A 22,339-nucleotide genomic window follows, 5' to 3' on the forward strand; every position below is an offset into this window, starting at 1 on the left:
TATATTCATGTCCAGTCCTTCCCCTACAGAAAATTGTACTGTTCTCTTCTGCATACCTGCACCTCCAAGATCAGCTTCCTCTGGGCACTTCCCAGGCATTAACGGTCCCTCTTTCAGGTGACCCCCAGCAATGGAGACACAATCCGAGTCAACTTTAATACTTTCTTTACTGAGTATTTTGCACGTTACATCCACAGTTGGTACATTGTGACATTTGCTCGTTTCCTCATCTTTCCCTTCCTGGCTGTTACTTCTGTGCAGTACACGCCCGACCGAACTGTCCTAGACTGCTCCCCAGTTCCTTCCCGGCCTAACCTTGCCATGATGACAATTCCTTCTGCCTGTTTCGCCCCAGACTCAAAATCATCAGTCACCAGGTTCGGTTGCCTCTGATAAAGCATCCGGCCCGTCTGCATCGAACTCATCGAAGTCCCTGCTTACTTCATTTTATCTGTCCTGCCGACTCCTGCCCTAAAAGCATCGGCCCAGGCGACAAGTTGCCACATCCTTCCGTTTCTGTACTGGCCCACTGCTGTGACACACAGTGGCCATGGGTGACGTGTGCTGCAGCGCTTGAACGTTGCGTTGCTGCCAACCTGTCTGGGCCAATAGCCCATGTGGACTCTAGGGCGCCCTGGCCCCATGTGACCTAACTTCCTAAGAGGTCCCTGCTTAATACCCGGCAGCCCCTCCTACACTTAACCCTCTATTAACTCCCTATCAACTATACCTATAGAGCTCACTACTATGCCCCCCATCTAGTGGCCCGCAACAGAACTAAACTTACCCATGACTATGTAAACTATGCACTAAAGTGCCCTCCTCTAATGTCCCCAAAAGGATGCACTGACTTACCCTAACTGTACATGACAACAGACACAATGATATAATGCAAAGACACAAGACAATATGTTACAATTTTCTACACAATGGTAACACATACATGTGGCAATACCATTAGAAACTAGCGATAATACATATTTCTATGTAGCAGTACCACAGACGTTAATCATAAACATAACTTAGCAATATATACACAATAGCATAGGAAGGACAATCTGAGGAAGGGAAGCAAGAAAGACATCATATCTCACCCCTTACATAACTAAAACTGTATCTTTAATGAAACAGTTCATGTATAAATGCATATCAAATAAAACAGGATTACTAACTTGTCAAATATCATGCTCTATGGAAATAGACGTTGAAAGCTTTGATGTCCATGGTTACTAAAATAATAACTGAACTAGCAGCACACAAAACTATGTGCAGCACACAATAAAAAATACAAATAAATAGATTTTGGATAATTATATAGAAAATAAAAAAAGAGAAAATGGAATCGTCATTGCTTCGAAGTTGATGGCTGAAAAAGATGCTAGATAAGTGGCTACAGCCTGATGAAGTTGTAGTGTCAGGTCAGTTTCTTGAAACTGAGAGATGTCTTAGCTGTAATATACTGAGGTTACTTCATAAAAATGAATCAAAATATACGTTTCAACCATGACAGAAATTTGGATCAATCCTGTGTGACAGATTAGCTGTGTAAAATGAGGATGAATGAACTTATGGAGATCAACATCCAACACTGCAGAGACACCATCACATGTTTCTCAACGCAGTGATTCTAGAGCAATGCCCCCATCCCTTATGGGAAATATGCAAAAACATGCAAAACACAAGCCACGGAGACACCATCACATGTTTCTCAACGCAAGCAGTGACTAGCCAGGTCTTTCCACGGGAAGGCACAACCACGGGAAGGGCAGTCTCCAATGAAGAAAACAACCTATGCCAAAACATGGCATCCATCCACAGACAGCTGTTTCGAGGTATTGCCCCTCATCAGTGTGGAGTAGGAAACTGGCCAGTAGGAGCAATGCCTAGTAGAAGACTGTGAAAAATGAGGATGAATGAACTCATGGAGATCAACATCCAACACTGCGGAGATTAGCTGTGTAGCGGTAAGCAAAATGGGAACAAATGCAGTCAGAGACAATGACACTGAAAATCTGATCAAACAGGACTTCTCCTGTTCTTTATTGGTGGTGTACAAAATAAATGCTGAGCTGCCACATGCTTACACAAAACACAAATTAACCACTGTCTTGCAGAGTACTAACTAGATATCGGCTAACGTCACTATACAGGTGACCTGCTACAAACCACCTGAAAAAGAGCCAAAAAGGATGTAGGTTCCCTCACACCAATAGCAACAACTGGAGCCTAGTAGTCCTCAGTAGCAGAGTCTTCTGAAAAGACATCTGCTGCTTCTTCAGTTCTGCCCAACTGAAGTGCACTCCTTTCTAAAACCTGTACACATTGCACATCTTTCTACACCGTGCACATGTTGAACACCTTTCTAAACCCTGTATACACTGCACACCTTTCTTATTCCTGTATATAATGCACATATTTATACACCCTGCATACACTGCACACAGCATACCTTTCTAGACCTTGCTTGCACTGCACACCTTCCTAAACCCTGAACATGCTGCACACCTGCCTAAACCCTGAACACACTGCATACCTTCCTAAACCCTGAATACACTGCACACCTTCCTAAACCCTGAAAACACTGCACACCTGCCTAAACCCTGAATACACTGTGCACTTTCCTAAACCCTGAATACACTGCACACCTTCCTAAACCCTGAACACGCTGCACACCTTTCTAGACCCTTCATGCACTGTACACCTTCCTAAACCCTGAAAACTCTGCACACCTGCCTAAACCCTGAACACACTGCATCCTTTCCTAAACCCTGAATATACTGCACACCTTCCTAAACACTGAAAACACAGCACACCTGCCTAAACCCTGAACACACTGCACACCTTCCTAAACCCTGAATACACTGTACACTTTCCTAAACCCTGCATACACTGCACACCTTCCTAAACCCTGAATACACTGTACACTTTCCTAAACCCTGCATACACTGCACACCTTCCTAAACCCTGAATACACTGCAAACCTTCCTAAACCCTGAACACACTGCATACCTTCCTAAACCCTGGACACACTTCATACCTTTCTAGACCCTGAATACACTGCACACCTTTCTAAACCATGCATACACTGCCCACCTTCCTAAACCCTGAATACACTGTACGCCTTTCTAAACCATGCATACACTGCCCACCTTCCTAAACCCTGCATACACTGTACGCCTTTCTAAACCCTGCATACACTGCCCACCTTCCTAAACCCTGCATACACTGCCCACCTTCGTAAACCCTGAATACACTGCACACCTTTCTAGGCCCTTCATACACTGCACACCTTCCTAAACCCTGAAAACACTGCACACCTGCCTAAACCCTGAACATACGGCATACCTTCCTAAACTCTGGACACACTGCATACCCTGAATACACTGTACACCTTTCTAAACCCTGCATAAACTGCACACCTTTCTAGACTCTGCATACACTGCACACCTTTCTAAACCCTGAACACACTGCAGTCCTTTCTAGACCCTGAATACACTGCACACCTTTCTAAACCCTGAATACACTGCACACCTTTCTAAACCCTGAATACACTGCACACTTTCCAAAACCCTTTATGCACTGCACACCTTTCTAAACCCTGAATACACTGCACACCTGCCTAAACCCTGAATACACTGCACACCTTCCTAAATCCTGAACACGCTGCACACCTTTCTAGACCCATAATACACTGCACACCTTCTTAAACCCTGAATACACTGCATACCTTCCTAAACCCTGAATACACTGCATATTTTCCTAAACCCTGAATACACTGCACACTTTTCTAGACCCTGAAAACACAGCACACCTTTCTAAACCCTGAATACCCTGCACCCCTTCTAAACCCTGAATACACTGCCCAACTTTCTAAACCCTGAATACCCTGCACACCTTTCTAAACCCTGAATACCCTTCACACCTTTCTAAACCCTGCATACTGATAATGTAATTTTACATTTCTCACAATCAAAAACAACTTTTGGCACTTTCAGACTTGTTGGTTGGATCATTTGCTTACTGTTTATTGGCCTTTATCCACCATCTTGGAAAGTGGAGGATGTATTTATTATACCAAGATCACACTTTATCAGGAATTCTGCCTTAGTTCTTGTTTTTTCCTCTCTTGATGGATTGCCTCATCATCAGTTCCCCTTTTGGAGACTTGGTTTCCAATCTTTTGGCCTTCAATTATTAACGAAAATCTATTTTAAAGAGCATTGTGCAGTTAAAGAAATTGTGTTTAACATGGTATATGCTCATACGCCAATGTCTGGGTATTGGAAGCCTAAATTATAGTGCATATACTAAAGTTATGCCATTAATCTTACTAAATTTGCTCTGCTTTTAAGCAGTGGTTTGTGCAGTTCATTCCTGTGATTATAACCCAATATAGAAATATGTTCTGCATTATGAGCATACTATTTATTCTGTTTTCTGAGCTAGAAAAATACCTTTACTTGAGGTTACGCTATTTGACAGCTGTAGAGATGAAGACGGGAATAATTGCTACTGAGAATTTTCAGCTTTGTACTGAAAATCATGATGGTTTTTCTCATCTTTAGTGTTCATAGAGATAACTTTTACCATACAGTACTGTATATGGTATGGGTACTCATTGCATTTATTCTATCTATAATAGCCTTATTAAAGATGTTTTTGTGCCAAACAGGGGCCTAAAGGTTCTAAAGGAGATCGTGGAGAAACGGGCATAGCAGGAGAAAAAGGAGGAATTGGTCTACCTGGGCTGCCTGTAAGTGTCACTAGTCAAATTCCAAGTTACAAATCCCAACACCTTTCTAATTTACCATTTTCTTTTTGTTCACTTATTATTTAGTTTTTACTTTTCATAATATAGAGCTTCTAGGAAACTAACATAAATATGCTTTTGATGGATATATTTCGCATATTTTATTTGCCCTGCTATGACCGACCAGACTTTGAAGCTGACCTTTCCCAATATGTGAATCATAGGGTTTGAACTGTCATGGGTTAATGAGGAAGAACTAAAATGCACTGTAAAAACTATATAAAAATTCACAAAAGGCTCCATCAACAGGAGCCTTTTGATTATTTTTTAGCTGTGGACAATTATATTATAGATATTAATGAAAGTAATAAAAAAGGTCATAAAGAAGTATTACAAAGGTGCTGATATGTTGCTCATGGTATGACCTGTGTTATGTTAGATCTGACCATGAATTATGCTACTTTAGATAAGTTTAAGATCTAGATTTTAAATCTATGCAGGTTTTTTTATAAGCTCCTTTGAAAACCAGATACCCCAAGATATACAGTTGTGCTCAAAAGTTTACATACCCTGGCAGAATTTTTTCTTAGCCTTTTTTCAGAGAATATGAATGATAACATCAAAACTTTTTCTTCACTCATGGTTAGTGGTTGGCTGAAGCCATTTATTGTCAAACTACTGTGTTTTCTCTTTTTAAATCATAATGAATGATATATTTAACCCTGGAGGTCCCAGGCATTAGATATTGTCATTATATTTCTTATCATGATTTTACCTTTACAAAGAGATCCAAAATGGCCAGGATAGCATCAACCATTGGCCTGTTATTAAGCTAGATAGGTTAGAATGGCCTTACAGGGATGAAAGGGAATATGTTCTGTTTGTCCTTTCGCTACAATGCTGAAAATCTATCTCCCATAAATATCTGATAGATTGGTGTCTGGAGTCCAGAGACAGGGTGTCTACTGAAATTGTCAAGTTTTCTTTTGACCACAGGAAGAGTTACCTATGTGTAATCAAATCCCTATTTTGGTATCTGCTTCCTAGAATAGATTTTCCTGTTTTAATTACCTGGTCACTGCAAGAGGTCTCTGTTTTAAAGAAGGGTGAAGCATCATCTCTCTCTATTTTCCCTGTTTTAATTAACTTCTTTTTCCATAATGATAATTAGTTACACAAGTTCAATATGTAATCCTACTTCAAGAGGTTGGAGTATCAGCTCCTCTTCAGTTATAATTAGTTTTCTCTCTTCCCCATTTGTTCAGTGTGAGGGGGACATGTCTCGTCCCTGGAGATGTCTTATGGATTTTAATTTTTCTCTATGGCAAAAGGTAATATATTTGTAACAGTCCTAATTACCAGATCATTAGTAGAAGGTAAAAGAGTAACCATGAGTAAACTTAAAATTCCTCTTTTTCAAAGCTTCCCCCCAGTAGGCTTTCCTGAACTCCTGTGTGAGACCGTAACTCATCATTACGACTATATCTGTTACTTATTATATCACTTTTATAAAAATATTTCTTTAAATAATATTTGCTACTAGGGTGCAAATGGAATGAAAGGAGAAAAGGGAGACCATGGTGCACCTGGACCTCACGGAGCTTCTGTGAGTAGATCTTAAGTTTTGGCTCATAAATGCAAATGTTTAAGTACGTGTGCTGAATGCAAAGCTTTCCCATATATCACTCTGTACCATACCGTGGAATAGAACATCAGTAGACTGTGATCTAAATAAATATATTATCCACTCTTAACTTATTTTTTAGTGGCTTATAGCAGACTACCATTCCAGTTAACCTCCAATATACTTGCTTAGTGAATGCTAAAAGTATGCTTTTTTGCCATCTGTCAGGTCTACCGTAATCTATGGACCAGTTCTAAGAAAATCTGATGATAAATATGGTGTGAACATACCATTAGTGTGCAACCTGACTCAGTGTTCATTAATATCAGCAGCTAATAGTTTAGGGTTAGATCATCTGGGCTGAGATAATCAGCTGATTGCCAGGCCACCTTAAATTTATAAAATAAGACAACCTCTTAATTGATTTTATAGTACAGATATAGGAACACATGGTGTTCTCAAACTAATACACTACACATAATAGAATAGGTAGCATGCTTTTCTACATCCAAGGGAATTCTGTCACTGTTAATCATCGCCCCAAGGTAAAGCACTGCTCAGACTCTATTACTTATCTTCAGTTTTTTAGCTGTGGTCCTATTTTACATGCGCACCTGTTCAGCTTGGACGCTGAGGAGTTAAGCCATCATTTTGATTATGCAGATGCGTTCCTTCATGCTTTGTAAAACAACCTTGGTGATTGCAGCAGCAATTATAATCATCCACACTGAACCATTTCTAATGATTTTACTGCTGCCAGGATTCTGTAGACTGGAATATCTCTAATCTTACAGGCTCTCAATTTACAATCTTTTCACAGATCATAGGTCCTCCTGGTCCACCGGGTCCTCATGGACCCCCAGGCCCAATGGTAAGCTGATGATAATTACTTCATATATTATTTTTACCATATAATGAAAGGCATCATTTGTGCTGATTATATTGTGAGACTACAAATGCCAGATAACACTGGGGAAAGTAGTTACTAATTAAACTCTCTTTCCTACTCCATGAAAAGGAAGAATATGTCCCTGGTCCAAGTGCTCTGCCATACCAATGTCATTCTCATATTTTCTGATAGTTATTTTGTAATGACTGAACCAGTATACTAAATAATTACTCTACGCAGAAAAGTGTAAGCAGATATGGTCAATGTCTCCTTACACACTTTTCAGTAAAATCCAATTCCTTTAGACTAAAGCTGGCCATACATATGTGATAGCCGTCAGCCAAATAGTCTCTCCTGACTCTCCAATACAAATCAACATTGATATGTATTCACCAAGATTAAAGTTGTTACCAGACTTCTCTGGCAACTGTTTATCCCTGCTCAAAACAAAAGAATCGGGCATTGAAATTTTAACTTCCTGATCCTTTCAGAGTTCAGATGAACCCCATGCAAATCAGATGGTCTGCAAGTTGAAGATGAAATGATCTTTAAAAGTCCAAATGTTAAAGATGACACATTTCCATATATATATATTTTCATTTTTTAGATTTAAAAAAATTGCATAAATGAAAATAGGCTGAAAATAGAGGTTTGGGCACCCTGCATTGTTGGTACCTAGTAGTACTTCCTTTTTTGAAACTATCACAGCTTGTAAACGCTTTTTGTAGCTAGCCAAGAGTCATTCAATTCTTGTTTAAGGGATTGTCATCCATTCTTTTTTGTAAAATTCTTCCAGTTCTGTGAGATTCCTGGGTTGTCTTGAATGCACTGCTATTTTGAGTTCTAGTCACAAATTTTTAGTGATATTCGGATCAGAGAACTGTGAGGGTCATTGTAAAACCTTCAGCTTGCACCTTTTGAGGTGGTCTATTGTGGATTTCGTTGTGTGTTTAGGATCATTATCCATTTGTAGAAGCCATCCTCTTTTCAACTTCAGTTTTTTACAGATGGTTTTGTTTGTATCAAGAATTTGTTGAAATTTCATCGAATCTAGTCTTTTCTCTGCCCGTGAAATCTTCCCCATGCCATTTTCTGCAACAAAACCCCAAAGCATGTTTATCAACCCCAATGCTTAATGGTTGGGAAAATGTTATTTTCCATAAATTATGTGCCCTTTTTTCTCCACACATATCTTTTATCTTTTGATTATTGGGGCCAAAGAGTTCTATTTTAATTTTATCAGTCCACAGGACTTCTTTCCAAAATTCATCATGCTTGTTTAGATGTTCTTTTGCATACTTCTGACTCTGAATTTCATTCTGAGTACGCAGGAGAGGTTTGCTTTTGATGACCCTTCCATGAAGGTCATATTTGTACAGGTGTCTCTGAACAGTACAAAAATGTACCAAAACTCCAGAGTCTACTAAATATTTCTGAACGGCTTTTGCAGTCAAGCCTCTCAGCGGCCTCAGCAGACTCTCTAGCAATTTTGCTTGGTCTTCCAGACCTTATTTTCACCTCAACTGTTCCTGTTAACTGCCATTTCTTAATTACATTTCAATCTGAGGAAAGGGAAGCTTGAAAACTTTGCTGTCTTCTTATATCCTTCTCCTGCTTCGGGGACCTCCACTATCTTCATTTTCAAAGTGCTAGGCAGCTGCTTAGAAGAACCCATGGCTGCTGTTTTTTGGCACAAGGTTAGAGGAGGCTGGGTTTTTATAAAGCTGGGAATTTTGCATCACATGGCCTTTCCTAAAGATGGTAATGAACAAGCCATAACCCTAGCAGGCTAAATAAGGTCTGAAACCTTGGTCAAACACACATATCTTGGTCAAGCACACAAATCTCCAAGGGTACCAAAACTTTTGCTTTGGCCCATTTTCCTTTATGTAATTTTTAAAATTTAAAAAATGACAATCTATATTTTTTTGCCTAAAATACAAAGGAAATGTGTCATCTTTAACTTTAGGACTTTTATAGACCATTTCATCTTCAACTTGCTTAACTGTTCACAGTAATTTTGACCAAGGGTTCTCAAACTTTTACATTCCACTGCAGTTATCTATGAGATTAAAATTTCCTATTTCTAATCCCCTTCATGCAGAAATGCACATTGATCTCTTTTATTATCCTAGCAAAACATTTAATCTAAAATTACATTTTTATGCTATGTACAGCCAAAAAATGCTACATGTCTCGATTGAGAAAGTTGTGGGAAGCAGGGTGTGTTACAGTCCGCGCTGCCGAGATTCACAAATCACCTGGGATGAAAGATGTTGTAGCAGTGTACTCCTTTATTTCCTCCTACGCGTTTCGGCGCCCTTCCTCAGGAAGTGCCAGGAAGGGCGCCGAAATGCGTAGGAGGAAATAAAGGAGTACACTGCTACAACATCTTTCACCCCAGGTGATTTGTGAATCTCGGCAGTGCGGACTGTAACACACCCTGCTTCCCACAACTTTCTGAAGGTTTTTCCACGTGCGAGTGGTTGGTGGAGGTCCTGCAGCAGCTGATTCTGTGATATGCTCTCAAGCCAGTTGTGGGTTCCACAACTGGAATTGGTGAGTGGAACTGTATTATACCGCTCATACTTCTAGTGTCACTAGTGATAGGGCACTATTGCACCTCTTGTTCCCCCCACCATTTTTGTATTGATACATGTCTCGATTGGCGCTCATAGCTATCCGGCAATTACAACAACAGAGGTCTCCTGCAGCCCACCGGTTGTCATGCCAACACATCGGTGACCCATTATGGCGTGATCATGTTAAATGCCGCTGTCAGAGATTGAGATCAGAGATCAAGATTCCAATCACGACTGTTAGGGGTACATGTCAGCTGTTAAAAACAGCTGACATGTGCCGGAAAAGATATGGGCTTAGTGTTGGAGCCCACATCTAAGGGGGAGACCCGACTTGCACTGTACATGTACAGTGCATGTCGTGAAGGGGTTAAATTGCTTCTTTTCTTTTTTTATAAAATCCTGTTTTTACTTTTGCAAATAAGGATGTGTTTAGAAAGCACACGAGCTACTCTAACAGCTAGTGTTGGAGTTTTCAAGAGAGAAAAAACTTTTGACAGATTTCCTATAAGATAACTTATTGGGTTTATATTAAATATGCTGTGTCATATTTGTATTTTTCAGGGTCCACATGGGCTTTCAGGTCCAAAGGTAAGTGCAGTTGGACCAATGTCATTAGTAAGGAATGCATTCAGCATGGACTTGCATGTGTTGGTATATAACTATGCACAGTGCATGTTTATGTGTTCTGTGAATGTAATGTCTGTTTTGTGATATACGTATGAAAGCCTTGAAGCTCAGGTTGTGGCCTACTATGCCAAGAATATCATTCTAATTCTAATGATAAAGAAGTATTTTCAACAATTTTAGTACTAAATCTTTATGATTGATGAGGTTTAAGACCCCTTTAGTCAAAAGAGAGAAGTCATCTGATCTCTCTGATTTTGACATGGCCAGCCAACAATTTAACTTGCATGGGGTCTTGGTTCATTTAATTTCATGTCCATTTATTACTACTGAGCTTGAAAGTTTTCTGTAAACTGGCTGAAAATTCCAATGTATTTTCTGTATTAACTAGAATAAGCACACAAAACTACTTTTTTTAAGTCATGCCAGTAAAATTATCCTGAAAATCAATAATTATAATAATATTATAATTTAAGACTGAAAAAAAATTTATAAAAAAATAATGCCATAATGAAAAATATCATTTCATGGCATGATTTGAATCCTCTATGCCCCAATGTAAATTCTGTAGAGGGCCATTTATAGTACTGGTGTCTTATTATAAAGCAGATAAGCCATTGGGCCTTCTCTGGCACCATAGTGTTTCATAGCTGGAAAATATTCTAAAATGTAGCAATAAGTAGCAATAATGTCTCCATACTGGACCAAACTGACAAGTAAGAATAGGCTGAGCTAGAAAAATGTATGTATTTTTTAAAATTTTCCATGTTATTAGGTACATTTTTTCAATATCTTGTAGACCCAAGTGGCAGACTATAGCATTTCAATATGCCATAATTGCCAACAGTTTTGCTTGGAAATCAGGGATCTTTACGTCCATTCCAGCATTTCCATGGACCCTCACAGCAATGCCCTTAGTAGACCACCCTAAAATGCCCCATCCAAATCCTATTGCTTTCTGCCTAGGATGCCCCGAATTTGCCAGGTTTATGTCTCAGAATCCAAGACAGTCCCACCAATTTCAGAACAGTTGTCAGCTACATATGACTTTAGACATTTTGAGAGTTTTGTTACTTCTTGTCCTGAAGTAAACATGTAGTACATAATGTTTTGTTTTGAGTGCTTTATTGTACTGTTTAATACAGAAAGGAATTTACAGCAGTGTCTAAAAGTGAACCTCCTCAGTAATAGCATGCATAGCCAACAAACAAAATTGGCATCTACTTTTACATTTAGGGTGAACCAGGGTTAAATGGTCTTAAAGGATTCAGGGGTGAGCCAGGTCAAAAGGGTGACAGAGGACCACTGGGTCTTCCAGTAAGTAGAAAAATCTATTCAATTTCACCTCAATCCATATGCTTCTTTTTTTTTTCATTTCAATGGTTCCAGTGAATGGCCTTTATCATTATATTTACATACATTGTGGTAGCAAGATGATGGCACAGAATCACATGATCATTCATATAATGTATATACATTTTGTGTATATATACTGTATATATATATATATATATATATATATATGCATATATATTTATAAAACATATTTTGCCTTCCACTCACATTTCATTAATTTCCTGATTTATTCCTAAATACAATTAGCATAAGTATAATATGTCAGTAATCCGTCTGCCTAATGTCCACGTTAATGGTGTCTGAGTCAACCACATGTAATATGTCTGGATTACATGTTTTGTAAATGTGATTCTATAATATAATCTCACACATTAACCGTGTGCATTTTCCATTTGCTTTCACTGTAATCTGCTTTGCAAATGTCCTAACCTATTTTTTTATGATTTTTAAAAATTGTTTACATTTACCTTACTGTGCAAAAGTTTTAGATTGCATGGGTGTGAAAAAAATCATGTAAAGTAAGAATGTCATGTAAAAAGTGTCATTAGTTAATTTTTATCAATCAACAAAATTCAAAATTAAATAAAAACAGAGAAACCTAAATAAAATCAATATTTTACGTGACCACCCTTTGCCTTCAAAGTGGCATCAATTTTTTCAGGTACTCTTGCACACAGTTTTGGAAGGAACTCAGCAGGAAAATTGTTTCAAATATCTTTTACAACCATAAATCTGGTGATGTGGGCATGCACAAATCCTCAGTCTCTTTATGTAATCCCAGGCAGACTCAATGATGGTGAGACCAGGGCTCTGTGGGTGCCATATCATCACTTTCGGTGCTCCTTGTTCTTTACTAGTGATGAGTGAGCAGTAAACTGCTTGGTGTTCAGTACTCAAATCGAGCACTTTCTATTGCTCAGGTGTTCAATTCATTCTTTTTTCAGAGCGAGGGAGAAAGAGAGATAGAGAAGGTCATTACAAGGTATAGAACCACACAATGTCACCTCTACTCATCAGTAGTTGCAATATATCATAGCAGTGAAGAGAGGAGACAACTACATCTGGGTAAGAATATACGTAGCTCCTTTAGTGTCTCCATACTTCAAACCAGACAACTTTGAGACCCCACAGAGGGAATATGCTCACTTCCAGACTCTGTGCAATGTTTTTATCTAAGGAGACCTCAACACAAGACCAGAAGGGGAGAAAGACTGACTGACCACTGAATGAAACTGCTATATATTCTGAGCAGATACCTACTGTGACAACCCAGTGCATACCAAGAGGAACAGCTATGGCTATGATTGCACTGTCAATAAAAGTAGCAGAAGACTGTTGAACCTATGCTGAAGCCTCAGACTTCGTATTCTCAATGGCCGCAACAAGGGAGACAAATTGGGAAGACACACCCTAAACTCTGACTTAGGCAGCAGCGTGATAGACCAAACATTGGTGCCTTCATAGTCAACCTACAAACACATCTGTCAGTCCACAACTCCTCCTATACATCAAATCCACAAACATATCACCCTCACAAACTCTATAGTAGACCGGCCTCTTTAGCTTGCCACCATCCTTCAAATGGTCCAAGATGTCGGCCCCCAAAATATAAACATGCCATCAACAGACCAGAGATCAAGAAGAAGCTCCTACGGTTCCATAATAACGTGTATGAACTTAACCCAGAAGGAATATACCTAGCGATAAGGGACCTTAACAACATATTCTATGCCATGACAGAAATGTCCAACAGCAACAAAAGACTGAGTAACCAAAATCCCAACAACTGGTTTGACAAGGACTGTAAAACCATAAGGAAGGCCCTAAGAATGGCCTCAAATAAATAACACAGAGATCCAAACAACCCCACTCTGAGAGAAGCCTACCACATGCTATACAACAAAACTACAAATTCATCTTCAGAAAGAAAAGGCAAAACCACATTTCCTCCAAACTCCTCCAACTCTAAAATGACATTGAATACAACAGATTTTGGGAACTATGAAACCACCTAGGATCTGACCATAAATCCAACAATCTCCACATTCAGAATGGCAACACCTGGGGCTCCAGTGCTCAAGAACCTTTACAAAGACATCCCAAGTGCAGACCTGAACCCGGCACAAAAGAGTTTATGAACAAAATTAAGAATATTGAGGAAAAATTCATAGACTTCTAAAACCCTTTGGACACACCAATTACATTGCCAGAATTAACAGAAAGGATCACACATTTCCTCCCTTGTTTCAGTATACCACCCTACCCACGCCCTCCGTTCTGCTGATGACCTGAGGTTAGCATCCTCAATAATCAGAACCTCCAACTCCAGTCTCCAAGACTATACACGTGCTGCACCAATTCTTTGGAATGCACTTCCCAGGTCAATACGATTAGTCCCCAATCCCCACAATTTTAAGCGTGCCCTGAAAACGCATTTATTCAGACTGGCCTACCGCCTCAGCACATTAACCTAATCTATTCCTGTGTGGCACAGCCAAAAGTTTTTACCATAACCAGGTTCCCCGCATCATGCTCCCACATGCTTTATGCATCCATTAGCCCTCTGTGTCTGTACTGTTACACACTTAACATTATGGCTGGTCCATACAATCAGGGCAATTGTTATCACCCACCTTTCGTGTCTACCTTTCTTCCTCCTAGATTGTAAGCTTGCGAGCAGGGCCCTCATTCCTCTTGGTATCTGTTATGATCTATGTTATTATTGTTATGCTGCAATGTCTATTGTCTGTACAAGTCCCCTCTGAAATGTAAAGTGATGCAGAATATGTTGGTGCTATAGAAATAAAATTTACTATTATTATTATCACACTGAAAAAAGTAAGAAAGCTAGCGACCCAGATAGGATCTTCCCAGAAATGCTAAAATACAGCCCACCAGACCTACAAGCTGTGATTGCAAAGCTATTCAATATTCTACTGCAGGCTGGCTACTTTCCATAAAACTGTAATCATGGACTCATAACCCCAATACACAAAAGCAAGGACAAGTATGACCCAGCTAACTACCAGGGGATATGTGTCAGCAGCCTGGGGAAACTTTTCAACTGCGTCCTGAACAAGAGGATCCTCACCTTCCTCATCCAACACAATGTCCCCAGCAAAAACCAAGCAGGCTTCATGCCAAACCATTGCACCACGGGCCACATCTACACCCTGCACAGCCTCATCAAAAGCCACATCCACTATACAAAGCATGAGAGGATCTCTGCCTGCTTTGTGGACTTCTAGAAGGCCTTCAATGCAAAATACATCTGTACCATCTCAAGGCACCTGTAACCATCATTGCCCCGATCCTTCTGTACGGCAGCGAAGTATGGGGACCAGTCTCATACCCAAACTGGTTAAAGTGGGATGCTGGGTGAAAATAAATATTCTACCTAGAGTTCTGCAAACACCTTCTTCAAGTTCATTGGAATAAAATAGAGCATGCCACGCAGAGCTGGGCAGATTCCCACTAAACCTTGCAACACAGAAGAAGATGCTATCATTCAAGGTTCAACTACAAAGTAGTAGTCCCAGCACCTACCATCACAAAGCCATGATACACCAGGATGCCCTATAAGAATGAAGCCCCCCAACACAAATCACCCAAAATCAGCCTGACCAAGCCACCAATCTGCATGGACTGACAGGCGAAATCCAGAAGACGGTACACAAAGGCAAAGAGGTGTATCTCAGCGTCTGGAGGAATGACATGAACAAATCACAGAAACTGACAATATACCAGAACCTAACGAGGGAATACAAACTGGCCCCATATCTAGAGAAACTAGCAAACCCCAAAGAGCGACAGATTCTGAGCTGGTACAGACTGAGCATCCACAGCCTACTCATCGAATCAGAGTGGCACCAACAGAAATAGAAGCCCTGAGAGAGCAGACTCTATCAGAAGTGCCGTGTGTGCAATCATATAATCCCTTTAAAAATATGAAACTTTAATAAATTGAGGTAAAAAACACCCCCCTAGTGCAATAGCACAATTAACAAACTCTATACAATAATAACCTACGATAGTCCTACACTAGCTCCTATCCCTTCCTGACAGTGGAGGTTGGCACCCTAAAAGATACGATTTGGTGCCCCCACTCTGCGGCAGCTGTCCCAGACTCGCCCTAAATGACCCTTAGAAACTACAAGTGGGAAAACAATAAGCAAATAAAAGAGATGAAAGATAGTGCTTAATATAATACACAGGCTATTAATGTACAATATATAAAAGACAGGCTATTACATGTAAACATAGAGAAAACATAGAGAAACCTCTTGTATAACCAAAAGATAGTAGCAAGTCTTGTTGGGTATTAATAGACCACAGAAAATATAGATTCCATAAGCTACCAGTAGATAGTGGCAATCTTGTCTTTTTGGGGATTAATAGACTACAGAAAACATAGATTCCATATGCATTATCAAATAAAGCCAAAAAAAAAACCTCTCTGCAGTAAAACCAGACAAGCACAGACAAGAGGTAAAAAATAGTGTGGTTCAATAAAGAAGCATCAGAATTATATCCATATTGGTTCCCACAGAAGGCAATGGATGATACCTTTGCCAAACAAAAAAAAAAAAATTATAGAAACAGCTGGGGGTTAACCCAAACTTAGCTTCCAGCCTCGACGCGTTTCCCCGTCCACACGGTTCATCAGGAGGCACAATAAGGAACCTTTGGTTTTGCCTCTCTGTCTGGACACCTCACATCCATGAAATGGCTGGTTCCTTATTGTGCCTCCCGATGAACCGTGTGGACGGGGAAACGCGTCGAGGCTGGAAGCTAAGTTTGGGTTAACCCCCAGCTGTTTCTATAATTTTTTTTTGTTTGGCAAAAGGTATCATCCATTGCCTTCTATGTGAACCAATATGGATATAATTCTGATGTTCCTTTATTGAACCACGATATTTTTTACCTCTTGTCTGTGCTTGTCTGATTTTACTGCAGAGAGTTTTTTTTTTTTGGCTTTATTTGATAATGCATATGGAATCTATGTTTTCTGTAGTCTATTAATACCCAAAAAGACAAGATTGCCACTATCTACTGGTAGCTTATGGAATCTATATTTTCTGTGGTCTATTAATACCCAAAAAGACAAGACTTGCTACTATCTATTGGTTATACAAGAGGTTTCTCTATGTTTTCTCTATGTTTACATGTAATAGCCTGTCTTTTATATATTGTACATTAATAGCCTGTGTATTATATTAAGCACTATCTTTCATCTCTTTTATTTGCTTATTGTTTTCCCACCTGTAGTTTCTAAGGGTCATTTAGGGCGAGTCTGGGACAGCCGCCGCGGAGTGGGGGCGCCAAATCGTATCTTTTATGGTGCCAACCTCCACTGTCAGGAAGGGATATCAGGCTAGTGTAGGACTATAGTAGGTTATTATTGTATAGAGTTTGTTAATTGTGTTATTACACTAGGGGGGTGTTTTTTACATCAATTTATTAAAGTTTCATATTTTTTAAGGGAATATATGATTGCACTTTTGATATTTCTTCCCTGGTCCTGTGGACATTTTTTTGATAAACTCTATCAGATGTGCCCCGTGAAGGCCATGAAGGATGATGCCCAATTCTTGCTGAGATGCTCCAAATACTCTGCAATGAGGGAAATTCACTTTTGGCGACTATCTGGTCTTCTCCCAGACTTCACCTCCATGGAGGTGGAAGAGAAACTACCTAAACTACTGGGGGAAGAGGAAATCGCAGTGATCATATCAGCACAATTTGTCAGTGCCTGCCGCAGACTAAGAGGATCCTGATATGTCACGGACCCCTATACTGCACGCTAGATGTGTCCCTATCCCCATCCTCCCGTTATTTTACCACTTGCTTTGGCAAAGTTAACATGTACTTAGTCCTGCCAATAAAGCCCATTTGAATTTGAATTGAGAGCGAGATACAGGCTTCACTGCTATGTGCCTGAGCCAAGTTCTTGAGTACCTTGTGATACTCTGCACTTGATCAAGGACCCAAATGCTCAATCGACTATCGAGCAGTGGCGAGCATGCTTGCCCAACATTAATCTTTATTTTGAAGTTATTTCTTAATGTCATAGGACGTACCATTGTCTCTGATGGTATTGAATAATGGATAAGTATCTGCCTTTATTTCTCAGCTTGACCACATCTAAAACTATGCTGAATCGAAGCCTGAAACTTGCAAGGAGCCATCCGCATGCTTTACTATTACCTGCAGACACTCATTATTGTACTGCTCTCGTGCCATTTGGCGAACAAACTGTCTTCAGTAACACTCAAATATTTACATTTTGACTCATCAGTACTGACCACCTGCTGCCATTTTTCTGTAACTCATTTCTTATGTTTTTGTGTATAGTTATGCCACTTTGCCTTATTTCCATGTTGAAGATAGTCTTTAACTGAAATTCTCCCTTAAAGACAACTGCTAGACAGACTTCTAAAACAGTCAATTGGTGTAGCTGGGTCCTATTGGTTCCTGCCTGTTCTGAGTTGATGACACTGCTGGACATCTACGTATTTCAAAGTGATGTAAGCCTGGTGTGTCTTTCATATACTGCACTAACTTTCCTTGACCAACTGCTGTGTCTACAGTCCTCAGCGTTGACCATTTTTTGAGGTTTCCTAAAAAGAACATGAACAGCAGGTCTTGAAACCCCATTCTGCTTTGAAATATCTGCATGTGAAAGACCTTGCTGATGCAGTAAAACTACCTTGTGAGCAAAAGAAAAGAAGGAAGTCTGCTTATAGTAACTGCCTAATTTTCTCCAGGGCTTTGAACACCGTCTCTGCCAGGAACAAGATTAGCCATCATGTTCAGAGAAAGAAAGATCCAGCTAAACAAATATAAAATATTCTGCTTTATTTGAAAAGTAGTAAAATCATTAGTGTATCCTAAAAACCTCCAGAGTCATGTAGGTGTTTATGGTTATAGACAGTTTTTGGATACACTGATGATTTTACAACTTTTGAAATAAAATTGAAGATTTTATTCATCAAGCTTGATGTTTTTTTTATCTGAAAATGATAACTACCTTGTATTTTGTTGCTGTGCTCAGTGTTGCCATGGTGTAGGACTTGTGACATGAAACTGTCTTCCATGACTTCAGCTTTGTAGCAGAGTTTCTTCACGCAGTTTTAAGTTCCTACACAGCTCTTTCTGTTTCACTGAATGGCTGTGTTTTACCCTGCTGTCAAATGATTGTCATTATCACCTGTTTGGTATAATTGATTACTCATACACCTGAGAATAATCCTACACAATCCCTGATTTTGTGCAAGTCTACCTAGAGCAATTGATGATTGATGCTATTTTGAAAGCAAAGGGTGGACACTCCAAATATTGATTTGATTTCCATTTCTTTTTTGTTCATTTCAATTCAATCTATTTTTAAAAGCATTCTTACTTTGCAGCATTTTTTTCACAACTGCCTAAAACTTTTTGCACAGTATTGTGTATTTTTAATTGTCTATGAATATATATCAGAATGGCAGATGCCCTCAGACCCTGTGACCTGCAGGACTCCTTGTCACCAGGCACTGTCAATTCAATAGTTTATTATTATAACCTAAAGTATCTATGTTATGCTGTTTTCTCGTGTCCATTTGTTCACTCTATCTTCATACTTGATCATTTTGTTTGGTTATATAAACTTTTTATGCAAAAATATATATATTTTACATTTTTTATAGAACTATAAATATATAAATCTTGCCTGAGGTCTCCAGCAGATGGCATCATAGCTTGAGCTTATATTACATGCTACCTGATGATAACAATTTCCAGTAATATCATTAAAATAAATACATTTTCTTATATTAAAGAAACTCTAGGTTATATTATAATAAGAATAGAAAGGCTTGGCATCAGTAACAAAACCAATAACAGGACACAAATTTGTGAATTTCTATGGAGACGACCCATTTACCATTTTGGAAAAGAGACGCAGCTGGTACTTTATAATCATTTTTGTATAAAGTAATGAATTATGCTCTGTGTAGAAACAGGAAGTCTTTTATCCCTGCATAAATCAGTCCCCTCTTCAACTTCTGACCCAGCTGCTTTCTCCTGCCTCCTGCTAGGCACTTTTGCAGTGACTCATGAGTCATGCAGGGAAAACTGACTTCCTGTTTCTACATAGAGCTTAGAAGGATTCAGCTACTCAGATTTTAATCATGTGATGTCACAGACCTAATTGAAAACAGCAGAATGAAAGACATTGTCCACTACTTTAGGATTGATGACGTATCCTTAGGATAGGTCATCAATGTCTGACCAGTTGATGTCTGTCACCCAGCACCCTCACCAATCTGCTGTTATCGGTGTTAGCGGTGGTGGCCGCCGGCTGGAAGTACTCACTTGCTGAGCTGTATTTCTTCTGGTAATTTTTTGCGGCTTGATAGTACACATCCGCCTCCAATTTAAATCAGTAGGGGGCGGATGTGTAGTACCCTGCAGCGGCCACAACAACAAGGCAGAGCAGCTCTGCAATGAGCCACTGCTGACACCAAAAACAGCTGATCAGCGGGGATCCGAGTGTTGGACCCCACCAATCAGACATTGATGACCTATCCTAAGGGTAGGTCATCAGTACTAAAGTAGTGGACAACTTTTTTAAGTAGATAGAAAGGAAAAAAGAGGAATTATAGGTACTCAGTAGTGATGAGCGAGTATACTCGTTTCTCGGGTTTTCCTGAGCATGCTTTGGTGATCTCCGACTATTTGGAAGTGCTCGGAGATTTAGTTTCTGTCGCCGCAGCTGCATGATTTGCGGCTACTTGAAAGCCTGAATACATGTGGGAATTTCCTAACAAACAGGCAATCCCCACATGTATTCAGGCTGTCACGTAGCCACAAATCATGCAGCTGTGGCGACAAAAACTAACTCTCCGAGCACTTCCAAATACTCGGAGACCACCTGAGCATGCTCGGGAAAACACAAGCAACGAGTATACAAGCTCACCACTAGTACTCAGTGCTATATGTTATGATGGCTCCAGTATATTAAGAGTTTAAAACTTTGTTGGGAGTCCTTCTTTAATTCTGATATTTTCAGGCGTAGAACCATTTTTACTCACCATGAAAACTATGTTGGTATGTGTCAATTAATCTAACCCTCAATACAACAGGGATCAGATTGCACTTTGCAGCAATTAGTGGAAATCCCCCAGCCATTTCATAGTCTTTGTGGCCACTTGTATTGTGTTGTTCTTACTCCATGTGCTCATTACCCACTAATCTCACGTTCTTGTCACCTATGTTATACCCATCGTCTGTACCTCCACCTAATCATAAAGGGAGCATCTGGCTTAGACGGAAAGCTAGGACCCAGGGTGAGTGTTTTGTGTCTTTTTCACCTGTTCAACAATATACAACATTCAAAAATGACCAAGGGCAGGTATCATAGGGGAAAAAATATTAACACATTTCAAGATATTGTAGCATTACACATGTGTATATGGAAAATCCATAAATTATTGATGATCATTTTATTGAAAAGAACTAAGTAGTAGAAGAATTAAAGTTCCAAAGACATTGAATTATTTAAACAATTATAGTTTAACTGTAAATTAAATTACATCAGGATATGATCAAAAATTAGGATTGAGACAACTGCAAAATCTGCTACTTGCTTAGATACAAGTTCCCATGATTGAGATTGGAGACTGCACATAACCATTGCTCAGCTGATTTACCAGTCACGACTTAAAGGGGTGTTCTCAAGTTTCAAAGTTATCTCTTATCCATGGGATAGAGAATAACTTTCCTATCACTCGTGGTCCAATCGCCGTGGCCCACACTGATCCCGAGTACCAGGAATCTCCAGGACTCCCATTAAGAATGAATAGAGCGGTTGTGCACATGTTGGACCCCCAGTGATCAAAAAGTTATCCCCTATCCTGTGGATAAGAGATAACTGTCAAACTTGAAAGCACCCCTTTTCATAAAAAAGGGCAAAGAAAGTGAGTGTTCAAATTTCCTTAGTGACATTTTAGTCCCAATTCTCAGAGTTATGTGGAAGACTTAAAGACACAGTCAAGAATTTGTTTTTCATCCCTGCACCCCCATCTTGATTGCCTCTAAATCTTCACTTGTACATGGTTTATTCACTTCCATGCAATATCAGCCTCTTCATCCCTTAAGACTCCATCTTGATTCTCCATTTTATTCCTCTTATGCCATGTAGTCAGGAAGCTGAACTCACATCACCTTCATTATAACTGTGTGACAGGAGCTGCCCAATCTTCATCAGTATCTGTGATATGAGTTTCTGTCTTCCCCATGAAGAATTTCAGTGGTACAGTGTAGGCAACTCTGGTAACTGAAATGGTGACCCCCTTTATAGAACATAAAGGCAAGTATTTCTCATTGGGTTACCATCACATGACCTAGACCTAACATGGAGAAGGATACCATAAAATTTCAGATAGAAAGGGAAAACAAAGTAAAGTAATGCTGGAAACAGTTACATATATTGGGGGACTAGTGACAGGACCACCAACATATCATGTTTTCTG

At 39.5% G+C, this 22,339-nt stretch overlaps 1 protein-coding gene across 1 annotated transcript in view; it reads left to right on the forward strand.

The window, feature by feature from the left end:
* Positions 1–22,339, forward strand: part of COL25A1 (collagen type XXV alpha 1 chain) — a 288,446-nt gene that overhangs the window by 224,850 nt on the left and 41,257 nt on the right. Inside the window, exons 25-30 of the mRNA XM_073572140.1 lie at positions 4,673–4,753; positions 6,294–6,356; positions 7,195–7,245; positions 10,407–10,433; positions 11,706–11,786; positions 21,119–21,154. Coding sequence (XP_073428241.1) covers positions 4,673–4,753; positions 6,294–6,356; positions 7,195–7,245; positions 10,407–10,433; positions 11,706–11,786; positions 21,119–21,154 — 339 coding nt within the window. The remainder of the gene's footprint in view (positions 1–4,672; positions 4,754–6,293; positions 6,357–7,194; positions 7,246–10,406; positions 10,434–11,705; positions 11,787–21,118; positions 21,155–22,339) is intronic.

The sequence above is a fragment of the Dendrobates tinctorius genome, unplaced genomic scaffold (assembly GCF_039654945.1).
Source record: "Dendrobates tinctorius isolate UK_male_01 unplaced genomic scaffold, ASM3965494v1 ptg000030l, whole genome shotgun sequence".
NCBI lineage: Eukaryota > Metazoa > Chordata > Amphibia > Anura > Dendrobatidae > Dendrobates > Dendrobates tinctorius.